At 37.6% G+C, this 25,946-nt stretch overlaps 1 protein-coding gene across 10 annotated transcripts in view; it reads left to right on the top strand.

Moving 5' to 3' along the window:
• LOC123767605 (ABC transporter F family member 4) overlaps positions 1-25,946 on the top strand; it is a 55,682-nt gene that overhangs the window by 13,236 nt on the left and 16,500 nt on the right. For 7 of the 10 annotated variants that reach the window (XM_045757398.2, XM_045757403.2, XM_045757399.2 and 4 more), the window contains 6 exons: positions 5,974-6,150; positions 7,522-7,624; positions 8,873-9,024; positions 12,279-12,452; positions 21,685-21,861; positions 25,353-25,514. In XM_045757398.2, the coding sequence (XP_045613354.2) occupies positions 5,974-6,150; positions 7,522-7,624; positions 8,873-9,024; positions 12,279-12,452; positions 21,685-21,861; positions 25,353-25,514 (945 nt within the window). The remainder of the gene's footprint in view (positions 1-5,973; positions 6,151-7,521; positions 7,625-8,872; positions 9,025-12,278; positions 12,453-21,684; positions 21,862-25,352; positions 25,515-25,946) is intronic. The other 3 variants (XM_045757405.2, XM_069310582.1, XM_069310581.1) reach the window with 1 other exon arrangement.

Below are 25,946 nucleotides of genomic sequence, written 5' to 3'. Positions count from 1 at the left end.
GGAAATGGTGTTGTCAGAAACATTAAGTTGTTGCTGAACACGGTTGAATGAGACATGTGATTTATACAGGAAAGATTCATTGTATGAAGAGACATAAATAATCATAGTGCAAGTAGAAGAGTTAAACATCAGAGACGATGTCTTGTATGTGAATCTGAAAATGTGAACTAGAATACAGTAAATAATTTTGACAAATACAGTACGATTTGCACAGTACTATGGACAGTCAAGAGTTCTGAAGGATGATGAGACATTTAATTGTAGGTAATACGAAGGAAGGGAAGGGTAATATTAGATAAAAACGTGGAATGAGGAAGAAAAATGTTTTCTTGCAAAGTATCAAGATTTAAAGAGCTTGTACAATGGTGTGTGGGAAAAGTACATGGTCCAGTTGAACTTGAAAGAGACAGCCATTTGGTCAGATGGAAAGATTCTCATGGGCAAAGTTAATGATAAAAAAACTAATGTTGATGAGGAAATCTTATAGGTACTTGAGCTTAGTCATGTACAGTAATATAAGGAAATAAGCCTAGTTGGAGTGTAAGACGAAACACGAATAGAGGATCATAAATGCAAGTAGTGTACTGTACTGTTTTTCAAAATACTGTTTGGTACAATGCCATAACTTTCTTTAACCCTCCATGGTAAGGATGAGTGGTAGCTGTGGTAATGAATGAGAATACAGTATTAGGACCTTGTAAATAGCAACTCAAAATTCATATAGAGTTGAATTAATCATAGATTTCAGCTAGAAGAGGAAAAAAGAATGATAGTAAATTTATCAAGCCATCAGTAAACAATACAGGGTGGTGTGGTGCTCCTCTTGAATAAGAGCCACTTGAGTGAGGCATGGCACATAACATAGCGTTGAATTATGCAGTGCCACAGTATGTGGGCGACAGTCTGTGTCGAGTGTAGACATGAATGTTTGGAAATGCTAGAGTTCAGGACAAATATAACTACACTTATCAGGCCGTGGATGATTTCGAAGAAACGAATAGTGTTAGGATTCATTGAAACACTTGCTGGAAATTAAAAAAAATTTTAATACTTAACTATTTTATGTTATATAAATCTTTAGCGCATCGGCAACAGTGTTCGTTAACATGCATTAACCCTTTCACTGTGGCACTTCCATTTTGGCGCTGTATTTTCCTTCGGTATGTATGGGACTTTTTTTTATACTGTACATATAAAAAGAAAGTGACTTGCTCTTTCCAGTGGTATTATTTAAAACAAAATTAAAATGAAAATAAGTTTTTGGTTTCTAATGCCTGTACTTGTAGGGAATCTGGTCCAAGTAATTCATTATCAATCCATAAGTGTTTCCAAGATTGAATATCATTATAAATACAATCTTTTGGTGTGAGGGGGGGGGGGGATCTCAATTTGTATTACATTATAGGAAGAAAATGGTACGTTCTTCCTATATACTGTACTGTGACAAATTATTGAAAATGTGACTTGTAGTTGGTATAAAAGGTTATTTAAAAAGAATGTTTTTTTTTCTATTTTGTGATATCAAATAATGGTTGAAATAACTCAATACAGTACCTAGCAAAACATTTTCTCAATTCAGTATTTTGAATATCATCACAAATTCCAGGAATAAGCATATGCACCACGGTCTGTAGTTTATTTGCCAAATATAGGAACCAAAATTATGCCCTAAATTTGTTATTTCTAAATGGATTTTCTTGTCTATTGATACTGTATATCACTTATAATGGTGAGTAAATTTAGAACAGTAACTAATTATTCTTGACAGCTTTAGATCTAATGCATTGGATGACATTTCCATCTATCTCCATCAAATGGCTTCAGCCATAGACCAAATTTTTTTTTTTTTTTTTTTGGTAGCCAGATGTCTGGGCAAAGGATTCTGGATGTTTTAATTTAATTGTTTTCTTTATACAGTACTGTACATTTAGCCAAATTCACATACTTTTGCATTAGGTCTTGGCAAAGCATGATGGCTTGGAATGTAGCGCTGGAGATCCTGCTTGATGACACACTTCACTGCCATCCACAGGAATGTCACCACTAAGGCATACATTAGAAGCAAACCTTTTGGCAGAGGAAGGAAATGTCATTGACAAAAATGCCATACAGTACTGATTCCCAAACTGAAAGTGGCAACTAATGGCACTTGTGATAAGTACATAGTTGTCAGAAGATATGACTAGTTACTAATATGTCATGCACAAAGTGGATAAATACAATGTGAAAATGAATCTCGTCCACTCAGATTTAACATGAAGAGAACAAGCTTGGATAAGTTGATGGGACTATATAGTCCACAAACTTGGTAAACAGTTGTGTCTGATCATCAGCCAATATCCACACACTGAATGGCTGACTCAGCAATTCATCATGTTGCTGACCCCGTGTGCCATGTTCTTTCAGTTTTAATTTGGAAGGAATCTATTGACTTGCTGCAAGGTTGTCAGGCATCTGCAAAAATGTCTCTAGATGTCGAGTCCTTATTCACCTACATAATCTTGGATGACTATGCTGGTCAGTATTGGCATAATGTTCAACTGTTTACATCCCTGAATATACACTAGCACAACAAAGCACCCTTCCTGATCCCCAATATAAAATGTGTCATCGTGGGGTTTCCCCTCATCATCCTGTATGTGAATTTGTATATGGGGTACCACTGAGAGAGAAATATAAAGTCCTAGTTGACCTTGACCTTAAACCTAATGTCTAACTGAAAGTATGTTGAGGATATCTGCTAAGAGGTGGTATTTGACAGGAAACACTTGCTACTGCATATAGAAACTAACATCTGCACACCTGTATTATATGACAACACCCTGGGGCACAAGGAAAGAATAAATTCAGTTTTTCTTTCTACTATAATGCTATTAAAATGCATTACCTGATCATAGAATTTTTTTTCTTTTATATATATACATACATACATACATACATACAAACAAACAATTGATGTGGCTGTTTTGGAGTGATAAAATCTTGCGGTGATGTCACCGATTCATGGGTATTCATGGAGCAGACGCCCCAAGGAGGTTGCCTGGGCCAGGCGTGCGGTGGGAGTTGTGAATATATTTAGACCGATTTATTTCAGTGTCACTGATTTGTTTTCAGAAATTTGAGAAATTTTTATAATGAAACTTGCAGAACATTAATACATTCAAATATTTTAGTGTTACTGTACTAATATGCCCAAATTAGTATATTCTTTGAACTATAAAACATACTATTTTGCTATTATTACATTGTACACAACATATGTGTATAACCCTGCATATTTTGCACCATATTGTAACTGCACGCATCGAATGTACAGTATTTTCTTTTCTTCGTATCTATCATAGAACTTGTAGATCATCGATGAGCACAGATATATTTATACACGAGTTCTTACATTCTTGTAAAGCCACTAACACACGGTGTTACGGGGAGGTTCTTGATCTTAATTTTCCTGGAATACGACCTGCCAAATCGTTTAACAACAAAGTACCCATTCACTGCTGGGTGAAAAGAGGCTTACAGTTAAGGATTGGCATCTAGTCAATCCTCACCGGCCAGGATACGAACCCAGGCCAAATAGCTTGTGAAGCGTTGGGTGAGTGTCTTACCATTTTTAAAGGAACATGAGGTCCTGTTACATGATGCATAGATACACCGATATCTGAATCTTGTACATACTGGTTGTCTTTATCACTGTCGGGAACTTCTATATCACAATTTTAACACTTCTATATATGTATTCTATTTTCTATATCACAGACAATTTCTTTAAAAGGGCATATGTAACACAAACAAGGAGTAATGGTTTCAAGCTCAACGAGCTTCAAAGTAGGAGATGCATTTTCACCCACAGGGTTATAAACCCATGGAACCGCATACCCACCAAAGCCGTAAATGCGAAAATGTTAATTTTAAAATCCAGCTGGAAAAAAATCAATAGGGCAAATGGGGGGGGGGGACCTCTGACAAGCTGCCGGCCTCCTGTCTTAGATGGCATCTTTTTACTGGAGGCCTGAGGAAGTTGATGTCACCTCCCCTGTACCTACAGGAGTTTTATATCTTACACTAGACTTAAAATTTACCTTGATTGACATGTGCACCACCACCACTGAAAAGCCCCTGGTTGTTATATGTAGTTACAGTATTTATTTATTTATTTATTTATTTATTTATTTATATACAAGAAGGTACATTGGGTTTGTGAGAATACATTGGATAGTGCAGTATTTACATTCTTGTAAAGCCACTAGTACGCGCAGCGTTTTGGGCGGGTCCTTAATCTAGCAGATAATTTTAAGTAGGTAGTTTAAAAGGTTACGAGTGAAATTCTGTGCTTAGTGTTATTCTGGAGATGGAGAGTGATGACATGCTTTATTTCTTGGATGTAGCCATCTTGAGAGGAATGGCAGCTTCCACACACACACATGATTAAATCTACACTAAAGGAACTAAAATGGGTATATACCTTGGGGGTGGAAATATTGTGTAACTTGTTCAGTTGGGAAAATATTCTGGTGCTGTGTGGTTCTTAGGAAACATCCCTATGATATCATTTTGTCATCCTTAGACAGACATAAGTTAGCTGATTAGGGTTCCTCTTCCCCATATATATATATATATATATATATATATATATATATATATATATATATATATATATATATATATATATATATATATTTATATTTAAAAAAATCTCATTTCTAAATACATACCTGAAAAAAAATATTAATCAAATTTATATGCATGAACATGTTTTTTTACAATAAAACACAATCCAGTATACAATATATGGGATAATGCACTATAAATATTATTGAACCAAAAGCATTTAGGTTATATAAGTCAATACCATCCACACCTTTTAAGGTAAGATACGAGGAAAATGGTAGTGTTGAGAGAGGTCATTAGCGGGCAAGGTATTAACGGCCACAAGGCAGGGTATGAAGAGCTAGGTCTCGCTTCCCCATATCAATGATAGGTAAGCATTCCCTCCCTCTTCTCACTGTCCAATAATGTTTGTCTTGGAATACTGTAGTTTATAGCTTGTTTCATAATGGCAGTTGGGTCAGGTTTCTTAAACGAGAAAATCAGTGGGAATCATGATGAAGACTTAAACCTATGCCATGGGTATGCACGTGAGTCATAATGAGCTCCTGGTGAGTCTTGATGAGCTGATTGGAGGGCAATGAGGACTTGGGCATGCTAGTGCATTGCAGCCTTGAATCCATCACCCACACCACACCATTCCATCCTCTCTTCCCACAATACTCACTTTCATTGCTCTTGCTGCAACTTTCCGAACTGTTACAGTCCACATCAGCAGGGAATCATTTGTATAATTATTAATATCACTTTCATCACATATACTGTATTCTCCAAGATGTTAGTAATATGGATTGAGAGGGTAAAGAACATGCTCTGTGATGATAGGCTGAGCACAGAGATAATGGAGTTATCTTTAATGCATTTTTGCTGCCCGAGACATCTGTCAATGAGGGTTATAACCATAAATCAGCTGACTGTTTCCATCCCTAAATGTATTAAGATGAGTTTGAGTGTATGGAAGCAGGACAGTTTGTTAAAAAATTGCATGCTGCTGTCTAATGGTCAAGGTGCTAGGTTGACACGAGAAATGCTGTGACCCTCCCAGAATAACCAGATGACTACAGAACTTTACTTTCCCAAGGTTCCCAGACTCCGAGCACTCCGAGCTGTACTTTTTTTATATTAAATCATTCCTCATTGTCCATTTTGTTATTACAATATTAGTCTTCTGGATCTGTATAATTTTTCTGCTCCATTAGTTTTTACACTTTTGCTCTCATTATTAGTTTTTCTCTGTCTGTTTGCATTTCTCATACCCGGTGCTTTCTTTGATAATTACTTACTTCTCGTACACGCTTAAATATTTTGTCAAACTATTTCGGTCTTTTACCCATTTTTTTAAATAACTTTATTTTTTACTTTCAGGTTGAGCAAATTGTTGACATGGAATGTAAGAGACGCTGGAAGTGTCCAGTTAAATTCCGTGTTCGTTGGCTTGGTTATGGAGAGAAAGATGACACGTGGCTACCTGCTTCAGAGCTAAGCTGTGATGACCTTATAAATGAGTTTCTTGAAATCTCTGGAAGAACATCTGAATACAAAGTAAGTACAGTTAGTGAAAAAAGTTTTTGCTCTTTGTATAATTACTATTTTTTTACTTTTTCAAGATACTGAGAGTAAGGCACAGCTATTGTTAGTGGACATCCTCCTTAACCCTTTCTCTGCTCTTAAGTGATATATGCCTAGGCTACATTTTGATACTCGGTGGGGGACGGCTGGGAAAGGGTGTCATAGTGAAAGGAATAATATACAATTGCTTTCTAGCAATTGGATAATAATAATCTTTAGAGTGAGCTACAAGATTGTAGAGCACATGAAGAAATTGCAGATAGTGATTGTAATGCACAGAGAGATTGCAGATTACAATTGTAGAACACAGGAGGATATTGCAGGTAACGGAGCTACCTCAAGGGGAGCCGGTCGGCCGAGCGGACAGCACGCTGGACTTGTGATCCTGTGGTCCTGGGTTCGATCCCAGGCACCGGCGAGAAACATTGGGCAGATTTTCTTTCACCCTATGCCCCTGTTACCTAGTAGTAAAATAGGTACCTGGGTGTTAGTCAGCTGTCACAGGCTGCTTCCTGGGGGTGGAGGCCTGGTCGAGGACCGGGCCGCGGGGACACTAAAAAAGCCATGAAATCATCTCAAGATAACCTCAAGGTACCAATTGTAGAGCATGGGAGGAAATCCCAGATAACGATTGAAGCCGTGTAAGATTAACGCTTTCATTTTGCAATGATGTATTAGTTCATTATGCAATCTTAAATTATTCTCAAATTATTTCACTATTATTTGTGTTCTATGATAACACCTTGTGTAAACTAAAAATGAGTACAGTATATTGTAAACCTTTAACACATTGCATTGAATACAGTTAGTGGCTTAGCTCCTAAATAACACTTCACTTTCAAAGTGTATTGCAAAGGTATTATTCAAATTTTTTTTTTTTTATCTTTCTATAGTTTAAGATCTATCATTTGCACACATTTCCATATAAGCATAAATTATTTTGCACTGTAGAATGACTATGCATACCCAACGTTTGTCTATCAATTTCTCCAAGCATTTATTTTAATTTTTGTTTTTAAGAGATAATTATTTCCCAAACTTTTGTATTAAAAAAATAATGTTCTTAACCTGTTGAAATTGGTCCACAAGCAGAAAATTAGTATAAATTGTAAGTCTCGGTGAACCAGTGTCTAAATGGGTGGTTTACTTTGGACTCTAGCATCATCTTCCGAGATGATGGTAATACAAAGTAATTATCAGATACTAGAGTGAGTTGTGTGGTTTAAATATTAATGTTAGGATGTACTAAGACTGTTTTAATGAGTAGTATAAGCAGCTGTACTCTGCTTAATAGCTTAAACTTGTTTACTTAAAATAATTAATTTTTGTATTAATTTTGTACAGAATGCAATGGCCCCAAAGAAGCGGCCAGATGAGGACGAACAAAGAATAATTGAGACGAGGAAGACAATTAGAGTCTCTTATAGTGAGCTGGATGAAGATCAAGGTACAGTATTTCATACACAGAATTCCATATTTACCCATTTTCTTAGTTCTATTTTGAATCAATTCAGCTTGACACTGTCGCAGATGCTTGAGTGAATATACGCTTGCATATCAATCTGAATATTACACTGACGACCAAACCATAGATCAGAAAATGAAGAAATGGCAACGTTTCTGTCCATCCTGGATCATTATCAAGTTCTAAGAGAAGTTCCGGATCAGCTGGGCTGTGGAGGGTATGTGGGCCTGCGGGCCGTTCCAAGCAACAGCCTGGTGGACCAAACTCTCACTAGTCAAGCCTAACCTCGGGCCGGGCTTGGGGAGTAGAAGAACTCCCAGAACCCCATCAAGCAGGTATCATGCGACCTTAATCAAGCCACACGGCTTAATAATGGTCCAGGATGGGCCGAAACAACAGAGTTTCCTCCTCACTTTCTGATGTGTGGTTTGGTTATCATATCTTCAGCCACATTATTGTGACTCATCATCTAAATACAGTATTACACTGCCATGAAATACCATACAATAGTGTAATTAATTACTTTCTTGTTCAACATCTAAGCATTATGTCTGAATATTGGAACAATCAACATTAAACATTTTGTGCTCTGCAAGGCTCTGCCCATTTCTGCCAAAATGGTTACCAGCTGTGCATAAAATAGAATCTTTTGCTATTCAGAAATGCTCTAGATTTTAGATTTCCTCCTCCTTTAGATTAGGAGAATTGTAATTTTTTATATATAAATAATAAGAAACATTGAGTGAAAATAAGAATGAGTTAAATGGGGAAAAAGGGTTGTTACTCAGGCCTAATACTAGTGCAGTACTCTGTTTTTTTGTCGATAATAATAGTGTATTTTTCTGTTTGCACCAAATCATAACTTGTGTTTTTCTTTAATATTGTTTTCAACTTTAGGAAGAAAGTAATAATTGAGGCAGCTTACCAAAAAAAAAAAAACTATATCCACAACTACTCAAGTCACCAAAACAGTGTTAGAGTGTATTATTTTGCATAAGGGGAAGGTGCTCTGTATGGTATGTCATATTTTCTGCAGTTGTGAGCTTCCACTAAAATAAATGTGGTCTAGGAGGACTTTGATCTGCTCAATTAGAGTTGTGTTTTGCAGTTCACGATTTTCTTTCATAACCAATTTGGAATTTATGGCATTCTTGTCAAATCTATCTTAATGTTTTACCATACTATTTTTAAAATGTATGTATTTTGTAATCAAAACTTTTCCCCTTGCAGAGGAAGTCATTCCTGCTGGAACAAGATCTCGCAAAGTGAAAACAAAGGCTGAGAAAAAGGTTGTGAGACCACCACCTAAAAAGAAGCCGAGGGTTTTGGCCACTAGTCCCAAGGGAAAGGCTCAGATACAAAGTGTCCCTCAAGAGTACGAGGTACAGTAAATTCCTTCAACTAAATATATCTGAAGTAGTTTTCAAATCAGAATGTTATTAACTTATTGTTGTGTTTCTGGCAGGGGGTCTTACAGGTTTAACCAGTCTTTTATGCTCCATTTCCAGGTGATGTCTTGGAAGTACCTCACTGATTTTATTTTAAACCTAAAATACTTGGGTGGTTATGCTAAATTTGTCCATGGAATCTCCTCAAACACACACACAATATATTTTGAGCTTTGTAACCCTATGTTGGTAACTTTCCCGAGCTGTAGTTGGGTTTTAATTACTAAGTTGTAGCAGTATGCCGAGTATCGAGTATTTAGATATACTAATTAATTCTGGATAGATCTTGGATTACCCATACTGCATGAAGTATGTGCATAATGTGTTCTTATGAGTAGCTATATGTACTGTGTACGCAATGTACCAATGTAATGTACTGTGTACCATATTTGCCCCAATAGGGCAGAATTGAAGGCTGTCTTATATTAGAAAGCCAAGATATAATTTCCTTTAAATTTCTCTCTCATTACTCAGCCTCCATGGCTATATTTTAGTGTGTGCTAGTTTGACCCCTGAGCCTGGTCTTCTGTCTGTGGATGGCTTTCCCTGTTATGGAGAGGCAGATGAGTTCAGATGGTTACACTGATCTGTTGAATGCTTGGCTGGTGATAATCTGCCTTGCTGTTACTGGCTCTTCAAATCCACAAGTGTCTTTGTTAACATAAGTGTGTCTGGTAGGCCAGTTTGGCATATAGAGCAGAGGTGAGGAGGTCTATTAATCTTCCTGCTACCAGGCATTTCTCTTGTGTGTGTGTGTGTGGTTGCTGCCTGGCTTCACGGGAATATACTGTTTTAATGCTTGATTATTTCTGGTGAGTGGGTGGTTTTTTTTTTTGCCTTATTCACTTTTCTCCACCTGGGCCTCCATGTCTGGGCTGTGCTTGAAGGGATTCAGTGAATACCCAGTTGTATGCCACTTGGCTGCTTTTGTTGATACATGATATTTTTGGAGCTTTGTGTTTATTTTTCATTCCTTGCATGCTGTTTTTGTCTTGTTTAGTCATTGCTGAAGAATGATGAAATAGATTTCAGTATTCAGCCTTTCTGGTTTTGTCTGCTGTCTTGTTGGTTTAGACCCGTGGTTTTGTCCCAGGCTTTGGTATGTTTTCTTAATCTTCTTTACCATGTGGGATTGTAGGATGTTTTCATCTGGTGAACGCCTTGCCCTGTATTGCTAGATAGTTTCTGGTTGCATTATATAGATTGACCTCAATTATCCATACTTATTAGTGCCTAGCATGTCATTGCCAGTATAAGGACGTAGGGCTTTTGGCAATCCTGCTTTGAGTTGGCGGCCCACCGTCTGCCCAATGTTGCTTGTCCTTGGTGATGCTAGGTCATCTCTCTCATGTCCGATGGTAAACTTGTGTGCCTTGGGCTGGAGATGTTCACTGCTGCAGTCACATGTGTTAACATTACTGTACATTCATTCATTTCTAAGAAGCTTTGATCAGAAAGAGCTTTTTGAGCGTAATTGAGCATCCACTTGGGAGCAGTACATCGGTAGATTATCATTTTACTGTTACTGGTTGTTTGGCTTGTTTAGAGATTAGTTTGGCGATTTGATGTCAAATATTATTTGGGGGAAGGTGATTGTACCTTAATATTTTGCTCTGTATACTTGAAGCTAGATTTATATTCTCATTTTATATTATTTACTAGCAGGACCCGGCTACAGCAACCTTACCTGTCCCCCAGTCTTCCCCATCATTCCCCCCTCACCCGTCTCCTCGGCCTCCCAACCATTCCCGACTCCACCATCCCCTCTTCCTCCACACCATGCCCCACTCCCCTGCCCCTTTGTCCTCCCCACCATGCCCCACTCCTCAGTCCCTTTGTCCTTCCCACCATTCTCCATTTCCCCACCCCCCTCGTCCCCACCATCCCAAACTCCCCCGTCCCTTCATCCTTCCCCACCATTACCCCCCTCCCTTGTCCCCTCGTCCTCCCCACCATCTCTCACTTCTGTCCCCTCATCATCCCAACCATTCCCCACTCCCTCGTTCGATGCCTTCCCAAATGTCTGGTGTTCCTATCAGAAAATTGGGAACATCAAGTGATCTGATGTTCCTATCACTGTAATATAAGGAAAACAGTTAAAAAAATGAAATGAAAATATGAAAAAATGTAAAAATAAACTACTCTCACGAAATGAATGGTCTGGAAAAACAACACAATTCCAACACAATTCACACAAAATTAAATCAAAATCTAGGAAAATTCAATTTATCAATGCAATCAGAAACATTGAAATGGAATTGTAACATATCTAGTATAACATGTGTGTTGCTCTTCCATGCAATAGATGGCGCTGTTCTTCAAGAAAAGTATAGTTTTACCTGTCACAGGTGTGGCATTTATACTTACGAAATGAACGGTATGGTTAACAACACAGCTCAATTCCAACACAATGTCACAAAATAATTCATTAAAAAATAAAATAAATCGAAATGTATGAAAATAAAATTTATCAATACAATCGGAAACACTGAAATGGAATTCGCGATATATTTAGTATAGTGTGCATGTTGCCATTATGTGCAATAGATGGCGCTGTTTTTCAAAAATGCATGTTTTTACCTGTCACAGGGGTGGCATCTATATAAGAGGCATATAAAAGGATGCGTCTATTCGAATGCAACGTTGTATCAAAATTTAAAAGCAATTGGTGAAGAACTTTCGGAGATTACAGCGTGTGTTGCCCTTACGTCCAACAGATGGCGCTGTTTTTAAAAAATAGCATGTTTTTTCCTGTCACAGGTGAGGCATGTATATAGTAGATATATAAAAATATGCGCCTATTCGAATGCAACGTTGTGTCAAAATTTCAAAGCAATCGGTAAATTGGTTTCGAAGATTTCCCTCACATGGAAAAACACAGTTTTTCAGAAAAAGCTTGTTTTTTACCATCACATACGTGACATCTATATAGTATGTATATAAAAACCTGCTTGGAGGCGAATGGAACGTTGTGTGAAAATTTCAAAGCAATCGGTGAAGTACTTTCTGACATTAGCGATTTTGAACAAACGAACATTTCCATTTTTATTTATATAGAAGGGAAGGCTAATGATGTTTCTCTTGATAAAGCCATATCTAGTTTTTCTTTTAACAGTTGTTGATTTATGATGTGAAACAAAAATTATATGATTGCAAATTTTGAGGGAATAATTAATGCATTTATTCAGGTCGAAGCAGTTGTGGATCATCGTGTGCGTGGGCGCTTCACAGAATACAAAGTTAGATGGAAGGGTTTTGGTCCTATGGATGATTCATGGTTACCAGAGGCAGAACTAAATTGTGACAATCTTCTGAATAAGTACTTCAAGACCGCTGGCCGCAACTTGGAAGAGTCGTTTGAGGTAGGAAGTCCAGATGTATATCTGTTGTGTAATAGATTTTTTTTCCAGTTTATTGTTAATTAGACATCTAATTAGACAGATAGGATACTAATTAGACAGATAGGATACCATATTACTTCTATTCTTTATGCATTACCAGCAAGAATACTTTAATTTTGGCATAATATTTTTGTTTGTTTTCCGAAATTTGCAGTGCCCGAGTAATATTTGGAGAATTCCTTTACGTATTTTCTTGAAATGTTCAACACCTCTGTATTCGGAAAGACTTAACACACTCGCGTCCCCGGCGTGCGCGCCCCAGCCCACCCCTAGGTGGGTTAAGCATTTCACGTGAGTGCACACCCACTCTAAAATGTGTATACTCTTCAGTTTTTTGCTTCAATTTTTCGTGGTACATCATTCATTTTGGTATCAAAGTGTTCACAATATAAAGGCACGCATTTTGTAACTAGTCCCATAATAATCGAACAATAAATGGAATTTTAACAAATATTTTAATTTTGGACGCTCGTCACCACACAAGTATTTAATATCTTTCCAGTGTTCTGACCTCAGTTGTCATGTTATGTCGTTCATTTTGGTATCAAACTGTTCACAATCTGAAGGCGCGCATTTTAAAACTAGTCCCATAATAATTGAACAATAAATGGAATTTTAACAAATATTTTAATTTCGGGCACAAAATGCATCTCCGTCAGACATCCATAAAATTATTAATGGACACAAACTGTGTCGCCGTCAGACGAAAGTGTTAATATATGTGGTAAAAATCGTGAATAATACTGAAGAACATAGCTGCACCAGTATTTCCACACTCATGGTGATGCTAGGAGATATACAAATCATTTGTGTTCCATGGATTTTTTTTTTTTTTTTTTTTTTTTTTTTTTTTTTTTTTTTTTTTTTTTTTTTTTTTTTTTTTTTTTTACACTACAAACTTCTAGGTAGTGCACATTATTGGTGTGGTCCTCATTGTGTCATACCACAGCATTTGCAGTTCTTTGGAATGATGTTGTAAAGTGTGTATGCATTTATTGGCAAACAATAAGTATGTTTCCCACTACCCATTTGTATGGGTTGGGTCGTTCTGTTTACACACCAGGTCATGCCTTGCACAAAGTACCCAGTGCCTTGCCATTAGTGAAGTAATCAAGACAAACAGATTAACTTGTGGTTTAATAGACAGTTCAGAGACACAATAGACACGACCAAGAAAAGACAAACAGCAGCATGTAGTTAAACAGGAAGACGTCAAGCAGTCAGAAGAAAAACAGAACAGTAATTCAAAAGGGACACAGCAGTGTAAGATCAGGCTATGTAGGGTCTGATCCTTGTGGAAAAATGCTAGTTCATGTTCCATGAGGTATAATGGAACATGGTGCATGTTCCATGAGGTATAATGGTATAGAGAACAGTACTAGAGTAGAAACCATGGGTGGTAGATGACAAATGCACATTATCTGTTAGTGAGCATTGTAGTTGCAGAGGAGTAATTAAATGTGTAATTCTGGAATTAGATACAACAAAGATAGTTGGGTTAGAGCAGATATCACCATGGTTGCTAGAGAATGGTGCAAGGGCACTGACTTCTATTACTGAGGTTCTTCAACTCCCAGAACCCTATTATTACCTCACCCTGTCTCCATCTTGTTGCATTATTTAAGAGGGTGGTCATGGATCGTTTAATATTAGCTATTATTTAATTATTTGGATAACAATAGGGGGGTTTCTCCGAAGGAATTTGTGGATGTAGTGTATGGTATAATGAAGGAAAGTGGCAACATGTTGAGGGTGGTGTGTGGAGGGTGCTGAGAAAGGTAATGTTGCCCACAAGATGCGACCTGGCCACCACCACACAAATCTTGAATTGGCATCTCGTCAGATCCAATGTAGCGCAATTTGTTCTGCTAGTTGTTCTACCATAACATCTAAATATTTTCTCATAACAACAGGGGGTTGACTTAGCCTTTATCTTTGCATCATCAGGTCAATGCAACTAGAAACTTGTCTGCCCCTCTCCCCCCATACAATGACAGGTTGTGTAGTGTGTTTTTGGCTACGGTGGCAAAATATTGTGAACTGACTTTTCAACTAAAAAATTATGGCATTAAATTTTTTTTTTTTAGTTTTGTCATTTACCTGCTATTTCCACAATTGTTTTGCAGTAGCTTCATGAGAACAGAATATTGGTTTGAAAATCCTAAGTAATAAATAGGTCATGTTAGAGGGCAGGAAGGCTTCTTAATGGACCTTTTCTCTTCACTGTGGTTCGTTTGCTTGGTCAAAGCTTGGGTTCAGCTTCTGTTACCTGTGATAGAAATTGAAGCTTTTGTGGGTTTTTCTTGGAGCTCCACAGATATGCACGATTGAAATTACAATAACATGTTGTCATATATCTATGATCAAATCTTTGGAGCAAGACGACGGGATCAAACTAGTAGTGTCCTGGGTCACCCCAGACATGTGCCTTAACCATGGACCATAATATGCTTAAAAGTGTCACGACCGGAAGTACACCTGGAGTACGCCTGGAGTGCACCTGGCGTGCACCTGGAGTCAGCATTTTTCCACATATTAGTAATGGCTTTTTTTTTCCATCTTAGACCGACTCGCCACCTCTTGCCTGAGGTTATCTCTAGTGAGTTGTTCTATGAGGGCCTCAGGGGCTGCTGTACTGTCCTGTACCTTCTTGTCCTATGTTGTTTTTCATGGAAGCTTTGTCTTCTCAGGGTCTTTTTCCCCAGGTTGTCAAATGTCAGTCCCAAATACATCTTTGGACTTGAACCTTGCAAGCATTTGTTAACCTTCCATAGTTGTTTTCTCCACCCGTGTCTATGGTTGTTTTTGGCACCCAGGATTTTGGTGCTCTGATGGAACTGTGACAAGCTCAGTGGGTGTCGAGGCATTTGACTGACTGGTCATTGTCTCCAGGCTGTAGTTTCTAACCCTAGATCAGATAGTTCTGATGTCAATTGTTGGGTTAAATACCCTAGTTATACTACATGTTCATAGTATTGTTCATCTGTGAGGGGCATTGTTTAAAGTGAGCTGAAATAAGCTACCAATTAGTTTAAGCTCATAAATAAAATGTTGAGCATAAATGAAACATCCCTTTCTGTTTGCACCTCTGCAGCCACCCATTTCTGCCCATATTTCTTGTGTACTATATTTGTATATGGTTTTCTGGAGCTATTGTGAACTGACTGACTTATCCCAAATGTTGGGTAGGCTTGGTCCTCCTGCTGGTGGTTGTCATGGCAATCAGATTATTGAGAGCTCCAGACGATCAGTGTTGTTCGGCAGTTTCCGAAGATCTCGTGAAAGAAGGTTGAGTTTTAGATCTCGCGTGAACTCGTGGCATAGAGGGGACAAAGCTGCTGGAAAAAGCACTTGTGTCCTCTGTGTACAAAAAGTGTCACCAGCAACTTGACATGTTCAGTGTCTTTATGTGAGTTAAGAAAGCTGTCAAGTGCCACTGAGAAAGTGGTGTTTTATTGCACTATGCTTTATTTAGTAACTCCAGGGTTTTATTCCATTGGTATGAGTTGATAATAGTGGAGTTAGGTTAATAAAGGTAATGGATTTTTCTCAATTAGAATTGTGTCATTCAAGAAACCTGCCCACATCTCAGGGCTTAATTATTCCAAACTCCTGGACTGTACAGTACTGTATTTAAAAATATAAATGTGTCCTGTAAACAGTTCATCTTCATGTTGTGTTTTATTTATATATATATAAATAAATATGAAATATATGGTTTTGCGAGTAATAGCATTACACATTGTTTAAAGTATATGTAGCCTAGGCCTGTAAACAATATAATACAGCACCAAACTGGGCTAGCTATGTACTAAACCCTCCCCCCTCCCCCACATTTTATTATGATGTACATCAAATGCTAGAATATTACATTTAATAGTTTATGCCTGTTTAGGTGATATTATAAAATATAGGTATTGTATGCAGTGTCACATTGCTTTTTATTCATCAAAAGAGGTGAGCTGCCACTCCTGTCATTGGCTAGGCAATTTTAAGTGTTCAGATAGTTATAGAATTCGTATAGAAACATATATTCCTCAGTACATCTTAATTAATCTAGATAATATTTATTGTAACTTAAATTTTGTGTGCAGTACATTCAGTATGTGCATGGTCAATATTTGTCAAATTGACTCATTCGGTACATGTTTAAAACCAAACCACGCTAAATACTAGTTGTCAGCGTTGTGGCGAGTTATGTGCACAATCTTGGCATGTGGGTACTTGATTGCTTCCTTAAGTAATATCCTATTCCTCATGAAACGGGCGACTCGCTGGTATGCTAATTACCTCTCTTAACATTAATATTTCCATCATATTTTTTCTTAAAGTTGTGGATGAAATTTACTTCAACAATTCCTTCAGTACATTCCACTTGCCCCACCACCTGTACAAGAAACAGGAACTTCCTTACATCTCTACAACTCTGTTCGTGTCTCCAGCTTCAACTGATGTCCCCTTGTCCTACCTTCTCTTCATTTAGATAGTCTTCCGTTGTCCACTTTGACTGTTCCCCTCAGAGGTCTTGTATGTAGTGATCATATATATCTCCCTATGTTTCTCTCCTAAGATTGTGATGGTGAGTGCCCTGAACCTGTCCTCATAGCTGAGGCCTCTCAATTCAGGTACTAATCTAGTTGCAAACATCTGAACTTTCTCAAGTTTGTTTATGCTTCGCAAGGTGTGGGTTCCATTTTGAAGCTGCATACTTGAGTAGTGGTCTCACATAGGCAGCATATATATGAACTTGAAAGCCTCCTTGTTTAGATTCTTAAATGATGATCTTATGTTTGCTAACTTCTCATATGTTGCTAATGTTGTTCTGTTCACATGTTGCTTCATCTTCCCAGCATTGATATGTACAAGCTCACTCCATTTGGGAAGTAATTTACATCAATTAAAGGGCAGTGGTCATAGGGCTAATGAAATGTATACAGGCACCTGAAGGAGCTGGATGAAGCAAATGCATTAGGACTAGATCAGGTATCACCATGGTTAGTGAAGGCTTTCACCTAGATCAGGTATCATCATGGTTAGTGAGCTTTCATTAGCTCTGGTAGCTCTCCAATCAGTTAAAGGGCAGTGGTCATAGGGCAGCACCGTATGAAACACCACATTCCACTCCTCTTCAGGCTTTCTTCTATGACCTTTTGTTTCCTGCCAGTCGGGTGTCCCCATGTACAGTCCAACTGGGGCTTTTCTTGTTACCCCGCATTTCTCTCAGCTTGTGTGTGTTGGTCTTTTGTGAAGAATTTTATCAAAAGCTTTTGGCAGTCTTGGAAGATGCATTCTTCCCACCCAGCTGTCTTCTGTCATATTTTGAAGAACCTATCATATAATTCAGTCAAGTTTATTATTGAGCATGATTTTCCCTCAAGCCATGTTGTGCCTCTAAAATTTACTCTCCACAAAGTTCTAAAATCTTTTTTTATTCTAAAATATTTTAGCAGAATTTTGCATAGAAGGCATGTTAATGACATTGCATTATAGTTTAGTTCTTCATGTTTTGTCCCCCTTTTTTGAATATTGGAACTACTTTTGCCTTTTTCCAAATTTCTGGTAGCTCTCCAATCTCAGGTGCAATGTCGAACACAGTAGTTAATGAATAACACATGATCCTGCAGCTTCCTTCACTAACCATGGTGATACCTGATCTAGTTCTAATGCATTTGCTTCATCCAGCTCCTTCGGGTGCTGGATGCTGGATACATTTCATTAGCTCCACTAATGTAGTTTTGTTTCTGGTTGTCAGTTGTCATGTCTCCTTGGACACTAATCTGGTTCCAATTTCTGTACCTCCTGGACGTCTTGTTGAGTTCTTCACACACTTCATAATTTTCTAAGTGTGTTCCTCCATGTCCCCACAGTCTGATTACATGGTCTCATTCTGTCGTTTTCCTCTATATGGCTATGCAACAGCCTAGATTGGTTGGCTCTTTACTTTTGCTGTTATGCCATTTTCAAGCTGCTGTTCTGTTGCTTTCCTGAACCTATTGTACTAATTTCTGGCCTTCCTAAGTGCCTCCCTGTTTGCCTGGGTACCAATGTTCCCATACTACTTCCATGCTTTTATTTTTCTCTCTTTCTTACACTGTCTGTTGAACCATGGGTTTGCTGTTCTCCTTTATGTCCCCTTCCCCTCCTGAGAGGTATAAATAAACTGTTGTATTACTTTGAATTTTTGTTGTCACAAGCTCAACCTCATTTGCTGATTTCCTTCCATTTCAGTCTCCCATTGAACATCCTGCAAACCCTAACCTTCCCTGTATTAGGCTCTTGCAACAGGAAAGTAACTGCTGTTCTGTTCTGCTTTGGCTTCCTAGCCCCTCCATGGACTGCAGTGCTTTAACGGGTTTCATGCTGTAGCCATGTAGGTGTTTCCCTCTTGGGTGGTGCATGTTATACCAGATTCCAGGCTGGAGTCTACTAGTCCCTCCCTCGATCTTCATGAGAGTTGTAAATTTTTTCCCATAGAAAGTTGGGGGGGTGTCTTAAGTGGCCATTGGACCTAGGCACGGAATTAAGATGTTTTGCCTGAGCTTGGTTCCTTGACCGACCTTAACTCTCTTTGTTGTGGGAAGTGGTTGGATTTGGATGGGTAACTGCTTTGATTCCATGAACTGAGCTGTGGTTTAGTTTCTTTCCAGCCTGCAGCTCTTGTTTTTTCATCTCAAGGCAGAGTGCATTGAATTCATTGAAGAGTGCAATGCAGATGGTTGAATTAATTGCCTACATTTTTGTTGGCTTTGGTGTGACTGCTGTCTTGTGCAAATTCTTCACATTCAACTTTCTTGCCTGATTAAGATTGGGGAAGGATATGAGTGGGTCTTGCTTCTGCTTGCAACAGGGATTCTGGTGTACCAGCTGTCTGTAGCATCAGTTGGAGGGTCAGTTGTCAGGAGTTATCAATCAAGCTGCCCTTTTCAGTTTACTTAACCCTATTGTGACAAGCCCAGTGATGTGATGAGTTGCAAACCTTTCTGTGCCTTTTATGTTGTTTTACTTTGTGTTCCTTTGTCTATGGTGACTTACCTAAAGGATCAACATAGTGACATATGCTAAGAAATAAGATATTTTGTGTATTGGATGCTCCTATCTAAACTGGTTCTTTTGTCACTTATATTCCCTTCACCTAATTTTATCTTAGTGGGATGAAAGCAAGGCGAGTTAGTTGACAGGCTCGGTATTGATTGCTGGTGCTGTGAAACAGCCAGGTGTGCTACTAGTTATTTGTGTGGAGTAGCTGAGCACTACTTGACAGTTTTATTTCATTTAGGGCTGGTTTGAGTGTTTCATGGCAAGATCATTTAGAAAAAAATTATTTTGTGGCAGGAGAGGGAAAGTCTTATGGGCCCAGGTTTGTGTATACAAAATCTCATGGAAAGGAGGATATTGCTTAAGGCAGCGACCAGCTCAATAAGGAGCATTTAATTTACACGCAATGTTTTACTTTGGGATTACATTCATGCTTCACGGTACTTCTAGACATGCTGTAATGCCTTCTGCACCCCCACATCACTTGTGATTGTGCAGATATCATTTATATAATATTTTAATGACTAGGAAATTGCCATTACTTTTTCTTTGCAATTGCAGATTACATAAACCTACCAGTAAATTTAGTTAGTAATCCTATAAGTGATAACTTTGATCCAATATATAATCAAAAGCTATTTTTTTAATTTGCCTTGCATTGATTACCTGCAGGTATGTTACTATAAATATTTCACAGTGTAATCCTCCACTTTACTGCCATGTAGGTAAATAATGCCCAAAATATATTCCCCAATGAATGATCTCGGATATTTGTGTAAATATTTTGTCTGAAACCTGTGCATCAGCCAGACTGAAAAAAAACATTTACAAATGGGTACATTTATGCCCAGCAAAAAAGGGTTAAGCGATGTCATGGTATATCCTGTAATATTATTGTAGGTTGACACATACTGTAAACACAGCATGGATGACTGGTACTGTAGTTAAATGTTCACATGTGAAAAATCTGTTAAGTTACACTAGTCAAACCTATTATGAAGGTATGTTCTGTTGTTGAGTATATTAGAGTTCTGCCAATGCCATAGGTCCGACTCCATCGAGGGCCCACTTATGTTTCCGTATATTGTATAAGGTTTTTCACGACAGTGTTGATTGAAATGTATTATGAAAATAAAATGATTTGCGAATTGTTAATTTTTTGTAAATCTGGAGTTATGTGGGGTTTAAATATCCATAAACAAGGAATTGAACATTGTTGTGGATTATATTAGATATCATGGATTATAACAACTACCATAAATGTTCGTCATTTTGAACTCTGGATACATAAGTGTGTGTGTGCTATGAACCAAAACCTACTTGTTTTATTCTACATGCTAGTATTTGTGCTATTTACCACTAGTGAAAAACGGGAGGAGCAAAGGAAGACTGCCTAAAAGATTAAAAATCAGAAAACTGTGTTCTCAAAGCTACTCACTAGTGCTGCAGTGTTGTGCACACGGGAGGGTGTTGGTATGAGTATCGTAGTGTCTTGTGACAATTTGAGACGAACTGGTTTATTCAGTAATTATTATGAACTGTTCTTACAGTATCAAAGGATTCATAGAATGTTACACACAGAAATCACAATAGAATGATGTATCAAATGAACAAATCCACAAGGGCCGTGATGAGGGTTTGAACCTACCTCCGAGGATTTGTTCATAGAATGTTGTTATTACAAACTGCTTCAACCAATTCTCACTGTTAAGCAACCTCTTTAATATGTAGACAAAAAATTTTCATAAATGGCAATTATGTTATTTTTGTACTATGGTGTATCTTTTAGTTTTGTAATGAATAGAATAATGTGCATATTTTAAGGCCTTTGTAAAACTAAGTACACTTCCGTAGAAAACTAAAACAAGATATTTCACCCGACTAATCTAAGTTACTAGCACATCTTAAACTGGCACTGATTTGGTGCTAGCTATTATGTGCATCAGAACTGTGGATAGACGTCTTCTTGTTTTAAGTAGATTACAGTTCTTTACTTAGTTTAGTATGTAGATTGTACATAATATTATATATAGAACATTAGGTGCCATTTTGAGATTATCAGTTGAAAACAGGTTTACGCTTGTGTGCTCGAAATGCATGTGTGTGCATTACGACGACATAAAGCATATCAGAGAGCCCAAACCACATTCTCCAACAGGTAGAGGCCATTATGGGACTGAGAGAAGTGAAGGGTCGCACAGAGTACAAAGTTCGCTGGAAAGGATGGAATTCCAAATATGACTCATGGCTTGCAGAAGATGAATTGAATTGCCCTGAGCTTCTGAAACGTTTTAAAACGACTCTTGAGACGTTGGAAAAGCAAGAGGATTGGCAGGTAAAGAGTTGCTTATATTGTTATGTGCTGTATATTAAGTTTTGTCTTTTAAATTGCTAAAACATTAATAATTTTATCATTCACTGGATAAGATTAATTTTTGCGTTTATTTATAATTGACAAAGTTTTAGATGGTATTAAATCAAAATAGCATTAAGACAAATACAATTGAATTTAGTAGCCACTCTGATTTATGGATGTTGGTCTAGAGTAATTAACTTATTTTAACTAAGTATATTTTCCCCTTAACATATGACATTTATGTGCATGTTCTTTGAGACAGGTTTGCAAAACATTAATTTGCCTCGGTATTAACAGCTAAAGCTAATGTAACCTAATTTGACCTATTCTTGGTAAAATAAAGTTCAATTTTTTTATTTAATTTACTTTCACTGTTAACCAAGTGGTAATGCAGACTTAATTTTGCAAAGTTATATTAAGTATTATCCTTTAACTGTTTGTCTTGTGAAATAGCCCTTGGCAACCAGGCCTGGTTGTAAGCGCTACCTAAATGTCATATGTATGTATATATGCAGTATATAATTCATTCTTATGCTACTGATATTTAATAACAGATTATAGTTATCAATTAGTGTAATATTAGGAGTGAGAATGAACAGTGTATTTTTTGGAATAGTACAGTATAGGAAAAGTTCCTGGTGCTGGTAACATTGTAAGGGTGAAACATCAAATTGGGAACACTTTATTGCTACATGATTATTTAATTGTGAAGAAAGTATTCTTAAAGATCTTTCTAACAATTAGGTGTTTCAACTTGACATGTTCTGTAGTAAATTGGGGGCAAGATTGTGTGATACCAAGGAATTAGCTGTGATGTGTGCTGTGAATAGGATATAATTAATATCTCCCTTCTTGTTAGTGTAGAATGCAAAGGGTAAGCAACCAAGCCTTATTTTCCCATGTGCACATGAAAAGGGCACGAGACTGAGGGATATACAGACGATGAGTCACAATAATGTGGCTAAAGTATGTTGACTAGACCACACACTAGAAGGTGAAGGGACGACGATGTTTCAGTCCGTCCTGGACCATTCTCAAGTCGAGGTCCAGGACCATCGACTTGAGAATGGTCCAGGACTGACCGAAACGTTGTCTTTCTTTCTCTTATTTTTCTTTCTTTTCTTTCTTTCTCTCTTCTCTTTTTTTCTGTTCATTGTCTTCTCCTACGTTCCCTTGCTTTCCTCTTCTTATTCCTATTATTTTCTCCTTCTCCTTAGGTGGTTATAATAGGAACTGCCTCGTATGGGCCAATAGGCCCTCTGCAGTTCCTACTACTACACCTTACTTTGCTCCTCTTCTCTCTCGTGCCTATTTATTGCCTGTCTCTACTTCCTCATCACAGTCGACTTGAATGGTCCAGGACTGACCGAAACGTCGTCGTCCCTTCACATTCTAGTGTGTGGTCTGGTCAACAGTATATGTAAATGATGTTTGTGAGAGAGGTGATAGTTGAAAGTAAATCTAAGTTAATGTTGATCAGTAAAAAATGAATAGCTAATATTTTATTGACAAACTCATTGAAGTAAAGTGTAGAGTAGTTTGTACGGGAAGAAAAATGTCTGGTGCAATGAAAGGTTTGTTTTTTGAAAGTATAAATATAAGGGATGTACTCACCTATTGGTGCTTGCGGGGGTTGAGCTTCGAAGCTTTGGTCCCGCCTGTCAACCTAGTATGAGTGATGTACGTATGAAGATGTTACTTTTTAGCCTTTATGTATTTTACACACTTGTATAGAGTGAATGTGAAAAATGTGTGTTATAGCAGTGTGGAGTCTGTGAAGACCCTGTGTTAGACAGGAGGACTGAATAATGAGTAATAATTGCAGGAAGGTGAAGTGTAAATGTCTATTGTATGACATTGTTAAAAAGTTGAAGGTTGTCCTGGCTTCGAGTGAATAATGAATGACAAATACATTTTTGCCGGCTAGTCAGTGGGTGGGATGAGGCAAGGAAGTTTGGGAGGTTCATGGTTGAATGATAATGTGCTTGGCAACAGCTAACCAGCAATACTTTGGGGAGAATTTGCTGATAGATTGTTTTTGTGACAGCTCATATGGAGTACTTTCATCTTGTCAGTGAAATGGCTGTTTGATTCTACATTGTAGGATAAAAAAAAAACATGTTTATGTAGACCAGACCATACTAGAAGGTGAAGGGACGACGACGTTTCGGTCCGTCCTGGACCATTCTCAAGTCAATTGTGTCGACTTGAGAATGGTCCAGGACGGACCGAAACGTCGTCGTCCCTTCACCTAGTGGGTGGTCTGGTCAACATACTTTGGCCACGTTATTGTGACTTATCGTCTGCAACATGTTTATGTATTTTATGTAAAGATTTGAAATACACTTAAGTCCTTTGCACTCTCCTGAGTGCATTTATCAAGCTCTTGAGTATACGGTTTCAACAAAACTTGCATCTCGACAGCTAATATGGTTGCTATCCTGAATCTAGTTCTTTTATTCTTCATGACCTGATTATGTCACCTTCATTCCCAACGGCCGATGTGGTCGAGGAGATTTCTTTTAGGGAATTATGATCGGTTGTCATTTCTGTCATCCTGGGATTCTGAGAACTGGAGTTGGTGTTAATAAAGGTATCCATCCGGATACTGTTCCTTGTAACACACTCCATGCCCATAGGAGCGAGGCTATTGGGACTACTTGGATTTATCCATCTATTCATATCTAATTTTAATTCTCTAAATCATTTTTCTTGTAAAACTGTCCTCAAAAGTAAAGCTTTTGTTTCCAGCTAAAATATTTAAAATATTAAGAATTTTAATTAATATTTTAAATACTGTATTTTAAATAATTTTGCTGGACACAAAAGCTTTACAGCTGAGGATAATTTCACAAGAAAAATAATTTAGTGAACTAAAATTAGATACTAATAGATGGAGAAATCCAAGTAGTCGCGATAGCCTCTCTCCTTTGGGTATAACTACATGTTGATGCATTATTATCCTGTAAGTTTTGTCCAAATCATATACTCAGAGCTCAATAATGCACTCAAGAGAGTGCAGAAGACTTGATGTAGTTCAAATCTTTACATAAAATGCACAAGTGTTGGTATTTATCTTATCTTACTATGTCTTGTAATAAATCACTTGCAGGCGATGAGTCACAATAACGTGGCTAAAGTATGTTGACCAGACCACACACTAGAAGGTGAAGGGACGACGACGTTTCGGTCCGTCCTGGACCATTCTCACAATCGACTTGAGAATGGTCCAGGACGGACCGAAACGTCGTCGTCCCTTCACCTTCTAGTGTGTGGTCTGGTCAACATATTCCCTTATTTATTTTAAATGTCTCGATAATAATGTAAATGGGCGTTGGGGTTACTAAAGGTCTCTCGATTACACCTCTATTCTTTCCTGCCTGGTATCTTCACACACCGTGAAAGTAGGACATGGGTAATATAAACAGAATTAAATTAAAATGGATATTAATAATTTTTATGATGTACAGGTTGAAAAAATTTTGGAAGAACGTGAAAAGAAAGGAAAAAAAGAGTATTTAATTCAGTGGAAGGATTGGGGTCCGAAATTTAACACTTGGGAGCCTGAGGAAAATCTAGAAGGGTGCCCGGATATTGTCAAACGTTTCAAGGACCAAGAGAAAAAACAGAAGGTCGGTTCTTAGTTTTGTTCTTAATTTTGGTATATTTGCATATGTGTGTGTGTGTGTGTATGTGTATTGTAATAATTCCCTCCCATGAGCAAAATTTCACATGCATGATAAAGAGTCAATGGTAGAGTATTTTGGTCATAATCCACTTAAATTTTGGTCGTTCTATTAACATTTTCATTTTATAAATGCTGTAGGTTGGACCAGGGAATACATTATGGCTTTGCCTGATTGTTTTAACACTAATATTTCGGTTGGCTTTTGATCTGTCTCAATGCAACATCCTAACAATGTATCGGCCAAGTTTCTCGCTTACAACACACTCCCTAGCTCAAGTTAAAGTTGTCTAGAAAGTGTTCTTTTTCCAATTTTTTTTATATCTCTCAATAATGTTAATATATTGCTTCCAATATGTGTATGCATATACCTAAGGAT

Source organism: Procambarus clarkii, chromosome 67, assembly GCF_040958095.1.
Source record: "Procambarus clarkii isolate CNS0578487 chromosome 67, FALCON_Pclarkii_2.0, whole genome shotgun sequence".
NCBI classification, from domain to species: Eukaryota; Metazoa; Arthropoda; class Malacostraca; order Decapoda; family Cambaridae; genus Procambarus; species Procambarus clarkii.
Note: the sequence above shows the minus strand (reverse complement) of the source record. Positions and strands in the feature narration are given on the sequence as shown.